At 40.6% G+C, this 14,427-nt stretch overlaps 1 protein-coding gene across 44 annotated transcripts in view; it reads left to right on the top strand.

The window, feature by feature from the left end:
* Positions 1 to 14,427, top strand: part of LOC110961245 (uncharacterized) — a 557,011-nt gene that overhangs the window by 161,127 nt on the left and 381,457 nt on the right. For 38 of the 44 annotated variants that reach the window (XR_007947017.1, XR_007947023.1, XR_007947020.1 and 35 more), the window contains one exon: positions 8,705 to 8,773. The exons of 4 other annotated variants lie outside the window; for them this stretch is intronic. Coding sequence is in view for 3 of the 40 variants with exons in the window: in XM_051959633.1 (XP_051815593.1) it covers positions 8,705 to 8,773 (69 nt within the window). In the remaining 37 variants the exon portion in view is untranslated. Of the gene's footprint in view, positions 1 to 8,704; positions 8,774 to 11,523; positions 12,127 to 14,427 lie in introns of those variants that run through there. 2 more of the 44 variants (XR_007947025.1, XR_007947024.1) reach the window with 1 other exon arrangement.

Here is a 14,427-nt window from a genome sequence, read left to right as displayed (position 1 = left end):
CTGCGAAGCTACCTGCCTGGCTAAATACTGGAGCTATGTCGAAAATTCATTTCTCCATCACTCACATGTATGAAATGACATATGAAAACAGACCCCAGGTTGAAAAAAAAACGAAGTTTTCCTTTAAGGAGGGCACGTAGTGGAGCTGTGGTTTCAGAATAGCGGGGCAGGAAACGGAGGTAAAACGCCGTCATGCCCAGGAATGAGGACAGCTCGGCCGGGCAGGAGGGCTCTGGCAGGCGCAGAATGGCGTCAACATTCAAGTGGACCTCACTGGTCAGGCGGAACCCCACAAACTCGATGACAGGTGCTGCAAAGATGCACTTCTCCCCATTCAGCATGAGGTTGTGGGTGCTAAGCACGTCAAGCACCTTGGACAGGCATTCATCGTGTGCGGTGGGAGACACCCCGTGCACCACAATGTCGTCCAAGTACACAACGACACCCGGAATGCTGGCAAAAATGGTGGCCATGATTTTCTGAAAGCAGCTGGGCCCTGAGCTGAGGCTGAAGGGCATGCGAGTGTACCGGAAGACACCCATGTGCATCACGAAGGCTGTGAGGTTGCTGCTGTCATGATGTAGATGTCCCTGCATGCTCTTCCACCATCAGTCAGCTCAAGTCTCAGCTCACCTCCCCACCAGTGCTCGCCCACTTCGACCTGCTTAGTCCGACGTTCGTGATCTGCATCCAACTCCGCAGTCGGCGCCGTCCTGTCCCAAGTCCAGCAAGGGACTGAGCGCCTGGTGGCATTTGCCTCGAGGTCCCTGACCCCAGCCAAACGCAAGTATTTGGTGGGGGAGAGGGAGTCCCTGGCTTGCGTTTGGGCATGTGAACGTTGGTATATGTACTTGTACGGGAGGCACTTCACACTGCGGACGGACCACCAGGCCCTAACTGCCCTGCTAGCCATGACTGGATCGGGACATAAGCCGCTGTGCCTCTACTGATGGTCTGAGAGGCTACAGGCTTCATTTTTCAGTGCTTCAACAGATCTGAATGCAACAGTTTCTATCACGGTGATTTGTCTGGTCTGTGGTACACTCGTTTCAGCCATTCTCCTAATATGTTTCGTGGTAGAAAAGTGTTTATCAATCGATTTTTTTGTAGTATTCCACCACAATATTGCACGGGTGTAAAACAGTTTACTTCCACTTTGGTGAAGAACATCAGGAAATTAATTGTTTTGCATGGTCTTCAGCAGTAATTTTTGTTGGTAAATAAGAGACATCAGAATTGGACATGTCTGCATCTTCAAACCAAAAACAAGGAAGTGAATTCGGTGATGTATGTGCATTACATTTGCGCTGGGGACTGCTATAATTGGTGGAACTCATGGGAGGGGGACAAAATTGCAGAAAAGTTGTGGTGATTGGACAAAATTGCAAGGTTGTGCAGAATTTGTGGAGATTGGTTGAATTCTCGTGAATTTGCGCGATCGCAACATTGTGAATTCCTGGAGGGACTGATATTTACTTTTACTTAAATAACAGGTCAAATTACTTTTTACATTTCTGTTTTTCTTTTCTTTTTTAAAACTGAGAAATTTTTCATCAAGTTTTTTGTGAGGTTGACAAAGAAATTTGGCACTTTTAGGTAAACATTTTGGTCAGAGGTCCCCAGGTTTACTGTTTTCAATGTACAGCAAACTTATTTATATACTCTTGTTTAACCCTTTAAGCTGCAGTCAATTCCAGCCGTTTTCAGTACAAAAAATCGCTAATATTCTATTTTTAAATTAAAAAAATTATGAAAAATACAGGGAATATTGGACGCGCATCGCGAGATACATTTCCTTGAAAACGACCGATTCGTGGATTTTATACCGACTTCATGACATGTTTTGGACAAAATAGTTTACTGGCTTGTGTTGTCTGGATGTAAAAGGTTGGATTATGGCCATTTTTGTGGAATCTTTTTTCTGTGTGTAATAATGAACCCGGAAATGTGAGTCGCGCTGTGTACGTTGAAGCCGTGTATAGAGAACGGATGGATGAATATTCGTTTTTGTCGGACAAATGTGTTTTTCTCACCCGCTGTGGTAATCGCATCTGAAAGTGGTTTATACCGGCGGATTCATGAGAATCTAAGCTTTCCATCGGCGTATAGTGTTTGTATAATCGGGTTTGCAGCCGTCAGACATTTTTGAAATTCCTATGCAAATTAGTAGGTGTACCGCCGGTAGTACACCTTCGACGCACTGAAGCGTAAAGGGTTAAATAATAATTTTTAATCAAAGAAATTTGGTACAAAACAGTCCACCTGCTTGTTGCACTTAAAGCTGCTTGAATTAATGTTATCAAACGACAACATGCAGTGTTAAAGGGATCATTTTTCATGGTGAGCCCAAAGAACTATCACAAAAGTCTGCAGTTTCATTTAAGTCTACAGAGCAGTCTGGTATTTTTGAGCCCTTTGTTTTGGCGTTTATGGTCCACAGTGCCATAATATTCGATCTCAGCACTCTTAACGGTCTTGATAACAGCTTAGACTGCCTATGAAAAGTGGATGTAGCCTTTTGGGTCTGAAAAAATTAAGCCAGCATGGATGTACCTTAAACTTGCTTTTCTTTTAACAGCCAGCAGGGGGCTATTCTGGTTGACTAAATGAATTGTATAGAAGTCTATGAGAAAATAACCCTACGTCTCACTTGATTTGCTACCTCAATGAACATTTTCCTAATGAGTTTATAGTCCGAATCACTAGTTTTAAATAAAGTACAATGTTCATTTCATTAGGTCAGGTAAAATAGACAATCAAGCGGTTAACAGTGAAAGATCTACTATGCACTGAAACGCAAAGGGTTAAACAAAGCAATTCAAGAAACCTATTGCCACCACTCATTTAAATGCATGGTTGTCAGATTGAAAAAAAAAATCTAATTTCTTGATTTAGATCGTTTTAAGTTGCAGACATTAATTTGATGGGTTGGGTTGTCATAATAATGTTGGTACTTCCTTAATATTGAGTGCTCAAATGTCTGTGATAGTTGAATACAAACATAATTTAAATAGAGGTAACTTAATGAAATTGGATTGACAGTTTCCGTCTTGGATGTCATGATTACAAATCCCCTCTCCTACCTACTTAACAACACTGAATAATTTCCCTGTTTAAAATTAAAAATAGATTTTTATAATAAGTCAACTCAGTAACTTGTGCTTGGGCTACCAGTCATTGCCCAACAGATACCTTAATTATAGTGGAAAAGCTAGTCCCTCTAACTCAGTTGAGTTTGTTGGTTGAACACAGTTTCATTGGAAGTTGCCATTACTTCAATACACTGATCCATCTATAACTCATTTAATTTGCTATGAAGTTTTTTTCTTTTTTAAAAGTATATAAGCAGCTTTTTTTTTTTAAAGTGAGACGAACAGACTGTACAATATTTTAATTTGCGAGCAGAGAAGACTTTAAAAAGCCAGACTGATTTCTCAGTGGTGGTAGAATGAACAATACACAAACAAAAAACAAATCTTATAGATAGACACAAACCTGAGTCCAAATATACAGTCAGAAAAAAATTATTAGAACACTCCTGTTTTCTTTAATTTCTTGTTCATTTCAATCCCTGGTACCACTAAGGTATATCACCTGAAGAATACAATGAACACGACAAAAAATGCAGCTGATTACATAATACTTTATGTCCTATTTGATGTGCTTGAGCTTAATTATATTCCCAGGGTATACACCCCCTATCAAAAGTTTTAGGACACTTTCTCATTCAAATAAAGTAGAACCTGTCTTACAACTTTTGAGATGAACTTTTGGGAGTTGTTGCGCTTCTTTGGGATGGCAGGTTATTATGGAAGCTTTTGAGAAAATTTTGCTTCCGTAGTGGCTCCACTAACTGAATTGTTGAAAGCTGATGTTCAACATGTTTGGTCTCCACTTTGTCAGCAGGCTTTCGACTAGATGAAAAGCATGCTGTCTTCAGCTCCAGTGCTTGCTGCTGCCAGGCTGGACTTGCCATTTGTATTACAAGTTAATGCAAGTGACTTTGGGGCTGGGGCAGTTTTGTTACAGACGGATGAGAAGGGAGTTGAAAGGCCAGTCAGCTTCTTCTCTAGGAAGTTTAAAGTGTAACAGAGACACTATTCGGTCATAGAGAAGGAAGCACTTGCACTTATTTGGGCCCTTCAGCACGTCGATGTTTATGTTGGGTCAGGCTCTGGCCTGATTGTGTATACAGACCATAATCCATTAACTTTTTTGCATTCGCTCCAGAATCCCAATCAAAGATTGCTGCACTGGGCTTTATTTCTACAAGCTTATAATTTGGACATACAGCATATAAAAGGCCGAGAAAATGTAGTGGCAGATGCCTTGTCTCGTGCACCTTGGTCTTAGGATGCTTTTTGTTTAGAGTTGCAGGGGTGCCTGTCCTGACTTGTCTTTCTTCTTTCCCAGTTTCATGCACTCTTAAATATGCTTTCTCAGGATCCAAGAATTGCTGAGTCATGAGGATTGGGGGGGAGGAGGAAGGCAAGCAGGCAGACAATGACTGGAAAATGAAAACGGTGATGGATTACATGAGTTGTTATCAAATGGAATGGACTGTTTGTGATATGGAATGGATGGATGGATGGATGGATGGATGATTTGTTTTGTGTCTAATATATGTTGTGTTCCAGGGTCTGAGGTGGGACCTCAGTCTTAAGGAGGGGGATGTGACAGCTCCTAGGCCTCAGGACCTGGTCCTGTTCTGCTGGTTGCTAGGAGCCGGGAGAGCAGCTCATTGGCCATGATGGCTGACACCTGGGTGCACTACTCACCTGATTGCTGACACCTGGGTTGCCTCCTATATAAATTGGTGTTTAGCTGGGAATGGGGCTCATCCTCCATTTTCTCTCGGGTTTGCTAGGGTATGGTTTGTCTGGTTTGGTGAAGTTATTTCCTTTTCTCACACAAGATCACACATCCATTCACTACATACATTACTGATGAACTGATTGCAGATTTACCTCAGTTTTGTCAATAAATTACATTTAACTTTAATTTGCCATGGGTCATCTCCATCTTTTGTCCTTCCTTTGAGCCAGGTTGTGACAGCATATTCAGAGCATTTACAAAGCATTTGAAATTTCAAGGCGACGGATCAAAATTCCAGAGGCCACCACGGACATGCCCTTTGACTTTGGAAAAAGATTTTAATAACTTTGGATCATTAAGGCCTCTTGTATGTACTGGCCGAATTTGAGGTGAATTGAAGTTTCCCCCGAGGAGGAGTTCGCTCTAGAAAAAAATGAAAAATGGGCAAAATCTGACATTCAATGCAAAATAGCTCACTTCCTGTTGGGTTTGGAATGTGGCTGTCACTGACTTTTTGTTCAGCCTGATGTGCTGCATATGTGTACCAAATTTGGTAGATACACCCCCTGTCAAAAGTTGTAGGACAGGTTCTACTTTATTTGAATGAGAAAGTGTCCTAAAGCGTTTGACAGGGGGTGTATAAGAGGCCATTTCATGTCATAAGCAGCACTGCACATGCAAAGGCCTAGAGTGGTTTCCTGCTTACATTCAAGCCGTAGCACAAATCAGAAGTTGTCAGCTCTCACATAAAGCCGAAAACAAAAGAATTATGTGAAGCCACAAAGGCAGTCATCTTGACACTGCTGGAAATTGGCATGAGTGAGAGACAGTGAAAAAACTGACTATCTCCAAGACAGCCGTTCATTACACTAAGAAAAAAGCAACTCAAGTATGGTACTACCAAATTACTAGTTGGTCACAACAGGAAACATTGTTCTACCCCACGAGATGACCGTGCACTCATCTGCTCATGTGTCAGGAATCATCGTCAGACCGCCAGGGACCTTAAAATTGAGTGGGCACTGTCAAGAAATGTGACTTCTTGAAAGCCCCGTTACTCTTTGCTGGATATCACGAGATCACAAGATTGGACTGTTGATGAGTCTAAGGTTCTCTTTAGTGATAAATCCAATTTTCAGTTGATGCCCACTCCAGCCAACTTGGATCAGTGACGATCTGGGGTTGTTTCAATATGGGTGGAAGAAGTCAAATGCAAATGTGTGAAGGACGAATGAACCAGGTCATGTCAACCACAGTCTTCTTTCATCAACTGGAAAAGTCTTTCCTGCCTCGTATGACTAGATTTTCAAACAAGACAATGCCCCTTGCCACACGGCAAGGTCAGTTAAAGCCTGGATGGAGAAGCAGAATATTCAACCCATGCCTTGGCCTGCTCAATCGCCAAATCTAAATCCAGTTGAAAACCTGTGAGAAATTATCACACACAAATTGCAGAACCACAAGCACAAAAAGAAACACTAATTTGTTTGAATTTGTGCAACAGGAATGGGCTGGTGTGACAGCAGAACAATGTCAGAAGCTGTTGGAGAGCATGCCAAGACGCATAGCTGCAGTCATCAAAAACAATGGTTATGCAATCAAGTAACTCCTGTGTGTATCATGCGACTAAGACAGAAAAGAAAACTTGGAATACCGAAAAGCACTGTTTTTGGCAGTACAATGCATAGCTATTAATGTAAGAACTGAAGTGATTTTGGTTATTTTCAAGAAAACCATAGAAAATGGCTAGATATCAGCTCTTGAATTAAACTCTTATGGGCTATTTTTGTTGTTATCATTATATTTGTCCAAACAAATGTACCTTTAGATGTACCAAGCATTAAAATAAACAAGAAATTGAAGAAACCAAGGATGGTCTAACATATTTTCCATGACTGTACGCTAATGATACTCTGCGTCAGCCAGATGTGTTGTCCTTGTTTTCGAACACATTTGATCTAACAACTTAAGAAGGTGATCATATTTCAGTGTTGTTTTCAGCTTGGTGCATCCCCAGGTTGGCCAAAAAGAGGGAAGCAAACAATAACAAATACCATTTCATGCAGCTTTCACATTTGTACCTTAATGAGCTGGAAGTTATGCCAGCAGTTAACCCAAGACTGAGAGTGTGTAAAAAAGATTTACATAACTATGATTATTACCTTCTTACTTCTTACTGGCATTTACAAAATGCCAGAGGAGGAACTGAACTGTATGGGCATAGTAGAGCACCTGGACAGTAGCCACTACATACATGCTGGACATCCATCTTGTAATTTCTGTTCAAAATGGTTTGCTTTGCAAGTTGAGAACATACATTAACAAAAAATATTGTCTGAACAACACACACTGTTGAACTTTACAAAACTGGCACAAAATAAGTCCCAATACTTCCAGTGCCTCAGTAGAGAGCTTGTCCTGCACTGCTCGAGATGTAGTGTTAATATCACAAGTGAGCAGTATCCCTACTGTTTCTTCAATTCACACACACTTAAAGAGCGTTTTCATTTCATCAGTTTCATTTAGAAAGAAGACTGTCAGATTTTCTCAAACCAATGCACTTAACTTACATGGATAACTTCAATCACAAGGCTCTACACTCCCACATGCTTTTCTTCACATTTTTCTATAAGCCTGGTCATAACCCTCATCAAGACCAGTTAGCCATCAGTTATGTTTCATTTGCAGTTCTGTGGGCAAATAACCAAAGTCAAAGCTTTGAATCCACAGTGAATTGGAGAAACAGGCATAATATAATGGCCCCTTTTCTTTGTATTGAAGTGAATTTTTCAAATCACTTCAATTTTATTTATATAGTGTCAATTCACAACAGAAGTCACCTCAAGGTACTTCACATAATAAGGTCAAGACCTTGCAATGCTGGAGAGAAACCCAGTGAATCCAATGATTCCCACTGAACAGCACATTGTGATAGAGGGAAGAAAAAAATACATTTCAACAGAAAAAACCTTCAGCAGAACTAGACCCCAAGAGTTTGGTCATCTGCCTCGACTGGTTGAGGGGTGGGTAAAGGAGAGAGAGAAAAAAACAGATACAAATTTGAATCTGTGACATCTAGAAACACAATCAAGATTCCCAAAGATTCTTACCTCACTCCTAAGGTTCATGTACACTCACACTGACCATCAAAGATAACTGACACATACTCTTTGAAGAAAAGCCAGTCAATTAATTATTATGATGAGAAGATTATTGAGTTTATCACAATTAGTTATATTTTTGTACCTTAAACTATTGATTCCATCAGTTGGAATAAAGTCTGTTGGAAAAAGCTAAGTACCACTGTGTCTTGCATGTTTATCAACTTTCTTTTATTCAAATGTAAGTATGAGTTTGCAAAAAGCAAGCAATAACACATTTACAGTAATTTGGAACCTTTCAACACGGATACCCTGCTGAGAATAAATTATCAGTCACTAAATGGCAGTTTGCCTGTCACACAATAAAACCACTGTAAAATCTTTAGGAACAGCACACGGGTTGAGAAATGCTCAAAAGACAGCCTGACATTTTAAAGTTTATCCTGTTTATTCCCTATTTTCTTTGCCAGGCTACAACATGTTTTAAACTAAAAGCACAAATTGTTTGCAGCATGACTCAAGCTCTCCTGACTGCATTTTGACAAGCAAGAAGATAAAAAGAAAAGACAACTGAAAATATCAAAGTGACAGAGTTACGGAGTGATAAAGAAAGTGTTAAACAGAGGGTGGAATCACTGCAGCAGTTGAGATCCCATATTTCACAATACTGTCACTTTTATTTGAATACCTGATATATTAAAGCTTAGTTAAATGCAGGGGATTAAACACAATATAAACTTGATCCCTTTCAGTAACTGGCTCTTAATCTGTCTTTGTCTCCGTCTCAGGTGGAAGAATACTGATGCATTGCCTCCCAGCTCTACATCACTGCTTGTCTCTGATCAGTTTCCAGTAAGGTATGTGACTGGAGCTCACACATCTGAAGATTGCTATCTGTTTGGGGGAGGGCGGGAGAACTGCATCTCACCAGCACTTACAGGTTTCATTGGTCAACAGTGCTGAAATTTGATATCCTGTTTGGGAGACGATATAGAAGGAAGACCTTGAGCTGTGCCCATTTGCAGTAGAAATGCACACACATAAACAGGGGCAGTGGACAATAATGGTTGGTTGGAGAGGGGGAAGTTAAGCTGGCGAGAGTGTCAGAGGGTACATGTGGCCAGCTATAGTGCATTTTGTTGTAATGGTGTCCCAGTTGCCTTGTCAGAAATCAATAGGAACCAGGAGTCTCTGCTAGCACAGGGAGGTCAAGGCTTTGTCGGCCTAAATATTTAATTCTGGGAACACGTCTGGAGCTTTTAAAGATGAGCACACTACCGTCTTCTCTCTTGCAATGAGTGTGTGCGGACACAAATATATGCTTCGTTTTGGAGGTTTACTGTAAATGCACTGCTCACATGAATGTGGAACCATAAACCATCTTGGCACAAATGCATGTAAAGAAAAAACACACATAAACACATGTTCATGCTTGGACAACACTGCCTGTCCATCCTGGCTCAGGTCAGGGCTGGGTTAGAATCAATGCTAATCAATTATTAAGAGTTTGGGTATCTTAGCAACGCTATGAAGGAGATCCAGGGGGGTTGGATAGGGTCTACTCCTTCCATAGCTGGCCTCCCTGGGACAACCACCACACCCCCCAAAAATCTGAACAAAGATGTCTGAGAGGACATAAGTGGAAAGAACATCAATCTGATGTGACTGAGCTAACTGTCCTGTATTGTATATGTGTCCTGTTTAGATTTTTTGGATATCAGAATATCTAAAAAAATAAAATAAAAAATAAACTTGCAAGCAGGTGAGAGAAGAAGATGGAATGAATGAGGGGCAGGCAGGAGACCTTGACTAAGAGATTGTTTCAAAAAAGATTATGACAGAGAGAAACTGGAGGGAAGAACATGTAAAAATGTAATTTTTCACATGTGCTTCGACTTCAAAAAGCCTTTTAATTCTTTAGTCATGTGGTTAAGTTAAGGTATTTAAACTCAAATGACTGGGGTGCAGTGGATGTATCAGTCCATTTGTTCCCTTTTCTAGTAGTAGAAGCTGCACAGCAGAAAAAAATTTGCAAGTGAAAATAAAATGTCACTTTTTAGGAGCATGAATGAGTGTGTCTGCCCACTAAGTAGGTAGAACTCTACAACAAGCTGAACATCTTGCACAAGTTTGATGTATATTGATCTTTCACTGTTAACCGCTTGACTATTTTACCTTACCTAATGAAATGAACATTGTACTTTATTTAAAACTAGTGATTCGGACTATAAACTCATTAGGAAAATGTTCATTGAGGTAGCAAATCAAGTGAGACGTAGGGTTATTTTCTCATAGACTTCTATACAATTCATTTAGTCAACCAGAATAGCCCCCTGCTGGCTGTTAAAAGAAAAGCAAGTTTAAGGTACATCCATGCTGGCTTAATTTTTTCAGACCCAAAAGGCTACATCCACTTTTCATAGGCAGTCTAAGCTGTTATCAAGACCGTTAAGAGTGCTGAGATCGAATATTATGGCACTGTGGACCATAAACGCCAAAACAAAGGGCTCAAAAATACCAGACTGCTCTGTAGACTTAAATGAAACTGCAGACTTTTGTGATAGTTCTTTGGGCTCACCATGAAAAATGATCCCTTTAACACTGCATGTTGTCGTTTGATAACATTAATTCAAGCAGCTTTAAGTGCAACAAGCACGTGGACTGTTTTGTACCAAATTTCTTTGATTAAAAATTATTATTTAACCCTTTACGCTTCAGTGCGTCGTAGGTGTTGTGGAATTTCAAGAATGTCCGACGGCTGCAAACCCGATTATACAAACACTATACGCCGATGGAAAGCTTAGATTCTCATGAATCCGCCGGTATAAACCACTTTCAGATGCGATTACCACAGCGGGTGAGAAAAACACATTTGTCCGACAAAAACGAATATTCATCCATCCGTTCTCTATACACGGCTTCAATGCACACAGCGCGACTCACATTTCCGGGTTCATTATTACACACAGAAAAAAAGATTCCACAAAAAATGGCCATAATCCAACCTTTTACATCCAGACAACACAAGCCAGTAAACTATTTTGTCCAAAACATGTCCTGAAGTCGGTATAAAATCCACGAATCGGTCGTTTCAAGGAAATGCACCTCGCGATGTGCGTCCAATATTCCCCGTATTTTTCGTAATTTTTTTAATTTAAAAATAGAATATTAGCGATTTTTTGTACTGAAAACGGCTGGAATTGACTGAAGCTTAAAGGGTTAACAAAGCTGTTATATAGAGGAGTTTTGCAAATATTATTTCAGAAGGAATGCATGAATAGAGAACAATAAAATTGTGAGAAAATGTTTATTAGTTGTGTAAGCCATGACTTAACACTGTGTGCCAGTAAATTTGGATTACCTTTCTTTAACTCCGTTTACACCCAAAGGACACCAAATACTGTCTGAAATGATCCAATGAATGGGTCTTTTCCTAAGTATGCAGTGTTACTCTGTACTGTAGTTCTGGATGTGCAACTATTCCAAAAAAATCTTTTCTCCAAATAAAATATTCGTTTAGTTTGTTAATTGCTTTTTGACATTTTCTTTGATGTGGCTGGAGCATGAAGTTCACTGCCCACTACCATCCATGTCCTTTCCCCAACAGAGGACACGTCAGGGTGGGACCAGGGTGACCCAGATGGGCCGATCTCCAATCAATGCCGGCTTGTCTTAAGTGTGATCACTAAAGACAGACAAACACACATAAACACACACACACATACACAGATAGGATGGCCATTCGTTGGTCGATGAGCCCCTGGGCTGGTCTGAAAAGGCGTCACATCTGAGAAGCATGTCGTTCCAGCCTGATGAGCAATCTGCCTCATCAAAAGACCTTTATCCCAATCAATAAAGCTTTCGACAAGGGAGCCCTGCACTGCCTGTTCATGGTTCCCACCTTTGTGTTTTTTGTGTGTGCACTCAGCAGGGGATATGTTGGTGCGTGTACATTGTGCATGTCAGATGTAAGGTTTTCATTTGAGGCTGTACACTAATAAGCAGACTTGATTCAGTTTTTCAGTGTTGATGTCTGTGCATATGCATCTTACTAGTGTCACACAAAGTTCAAGTATGCATGAGTTTGACGGTTGGGTTGTTTTTGATCTGGTGGAAGTCTATCACTGCATCAAGAGTACATCATTCTTTATCCATGTTTGTTACTGATGGATTCGAGCAGGGAAAATCTAAAATACATTCACAAATTAGATGTGTGCTAGTTATGCTGTGGTTGAAGATATTTTACACAATCTTGTTCACTTGGAAAGCCCTACTTTTTTGGTGTTAGCCTTTAAAAATGTGCTCCAGTTTTTATAAATTGCAAATTTGGTGACATGATGGTAAACACTACTGACATGTTGGTGCTTGGGTGATATGTTAACCGTGTTAACCAATCTTGATGTCAGCAGTGACCTAAAGGTTGAAGGTACAGGCTTGGGACGAGATGGTTGCTGATTCTCTTCCCAGACAGGGTTAACGAAATCTGTAGTAATGTCCCTAACCCCCAACTAGTGGATTTCTGGCTGGTGATAATCATAGATTGTAATTATCAGGGCAAACATTTTAAGTGTATATGTCCTGAAAGACAGTACATTACTTTCAGTGAAACTTCTCTTTGAAAATAATGACAAGAAAAAAAACAGCACTGTAGCATGCTATTATCTGCCGATGAGCACCAAACAAAAATACCTTGCGTGGATGTCATTAGTTGTGAATTTATCTCGCCATTAAACAACCCAATAGCTATTGTAGCCCACTAGGGTAAACAGAATGTTTAGGACCAAAATTAGGTTTGTAGTAGGGCTGCAACTTTTGATGAATTGATTAATCATCTAAGCACGTTAGGGCAATGAAAAATGGAAGTTAGTGCGCTATGCAACAGAAATAACTGTCCGGGCGGAGCGCTGAACATGAACGTCCGCACTGTATCGTCTGCTGTATCGTAAACGCGGATATCCACACTGTATCGTGCATATTATATATGAACTATACAGCTTAGGTGTCCATCCATGTTCTGCGCTCCGCCTGGATGGTTGTTTCTGTTGCATAGTGTGCTCAGTTCCACTTTGGATGCCGTAACGTGCCTACACAATTCATCGATAGTTGCAGCTCTAGTTTGTTGGAGGGTTTACAAGAAAGGAAAACTGGCACAGTGAATAAACAGAACCACAAGATGGTTTCCACTTGAACTACACACGTGGACAAAATTGTTGGTACCCCTCAGTTAAAGAAGGAAAAACCCACAATTCTCACTAAAATCACTTGAAACTCACAAAAGTAACAATAAATAAAAATTTATTGAAAATTAAATAATCAAAAACAGCCATTACTTTTGAATTGTTGATTAACATAATTATTTAAAAAACAAACTAATGAAACAGGCCTGGACAAAAATGATGGTACCTCAATAAAAGATTGAAAACTATTTGACCAGAGTGACATGATTAACTCAGGTGTGTCATTTAATTGACATCACAGGTGTTTCCAAACTCATAATCAGTCAGTCTGCCTATTTAAAGGGAGACAAGTAGTCACCCTGCTGTTTGGTGAAAAGGTGTGTACCACACTGAACATGGACAACAGAAAGCGAAGGAGAGAATTGTCCCAGGACATCCGAAAAAAAATTATAGACAAACATCTTAAAGGTAAAGGCTATAAGACCATCTCTAAACAGCTTGAAGTTCCTGTGACAACAGTGGCTCATATTATTCAGAAGTTCAAGACCCACGGGACAGTAGCCAACCTCCCTGGACGTGGCCGCAAGAGGAAAATTGATGACAAATTGAAGAGACGGATCGTTCGAATTGTATCCAAAGAGCCCAGAGCAACCTCCAAAGAAATTAAAGGTGAACTCCAAGGCCAAGGTACATCAGTGTCAGATCGCACCATTCGTCGTTGTTTGAGCCAAAGTGGACTTCATGGGAGACGACCAAGGAGGACACCACTGCTGAAAAAAACTCATAAAAAAGCGAGACTGGAATTTGCAAAAATGCATGTTGACAAGCCACAAAGCTTCTGGGAGAATGTCCTTTGGACAGATGAGACCAAACTGGAGCTTTTTGGTAAGGCACATCAACTCTATGTTCATAGACTCAAAAACCAAGCATACGAAGAAAAGAACACTGTCCCTACGGTGAAACATGGAGGAGGCTCAGTAATGTTTTGGGGCTGCTTTGCTGCATCTGGCACAGGGTGTCTTGAAAGTGTGCAAGGTACGATGAAATCTGAAGACTATCAAGGCATTCTGGAGAGAAATGTGCTGCCTAGTGTCAGAAAGCTTGGTCTCAGTCGCAGGTCATGGGTCTTCCAACAGGACAACGATCCAAAACACACAGCCAAAAACAGCCAAGAATGGCTGAGAGAAAAGCGTTGGACTATTCTAAAGTGACCTTCTATGAGCCCAGATCTGAATCCCATTGAACATATGTGGAAGGAGCTGAAACATGCCATTTGGAGAAGACACCCATCAAACCTGAGACAACTGGAGCTGTTTGCTCATGAGGAGTGGGCC

The sequence above is a fragment of the Acanthochromis polyacanthus genome, chromosome 15, assembly GCF_021347895.1.
Source record: "Acanthochromis polyacanthus isolate Apoly-LR-REF ecotype Palm Island chromosome 15, KAUST_Apoly_ChrSc, whole genome shotgun sequence".
NCBI lineage: Eukaryota > Metazoa > Chordata > Actinopteri > Pomacentridae > Acanthochromis > Acanthochromis polyacanthus.
Note: the sequence above shows the minus strand (reverse complement) of the source record. Positions and strands in the feature narration are given on the sequence as shown.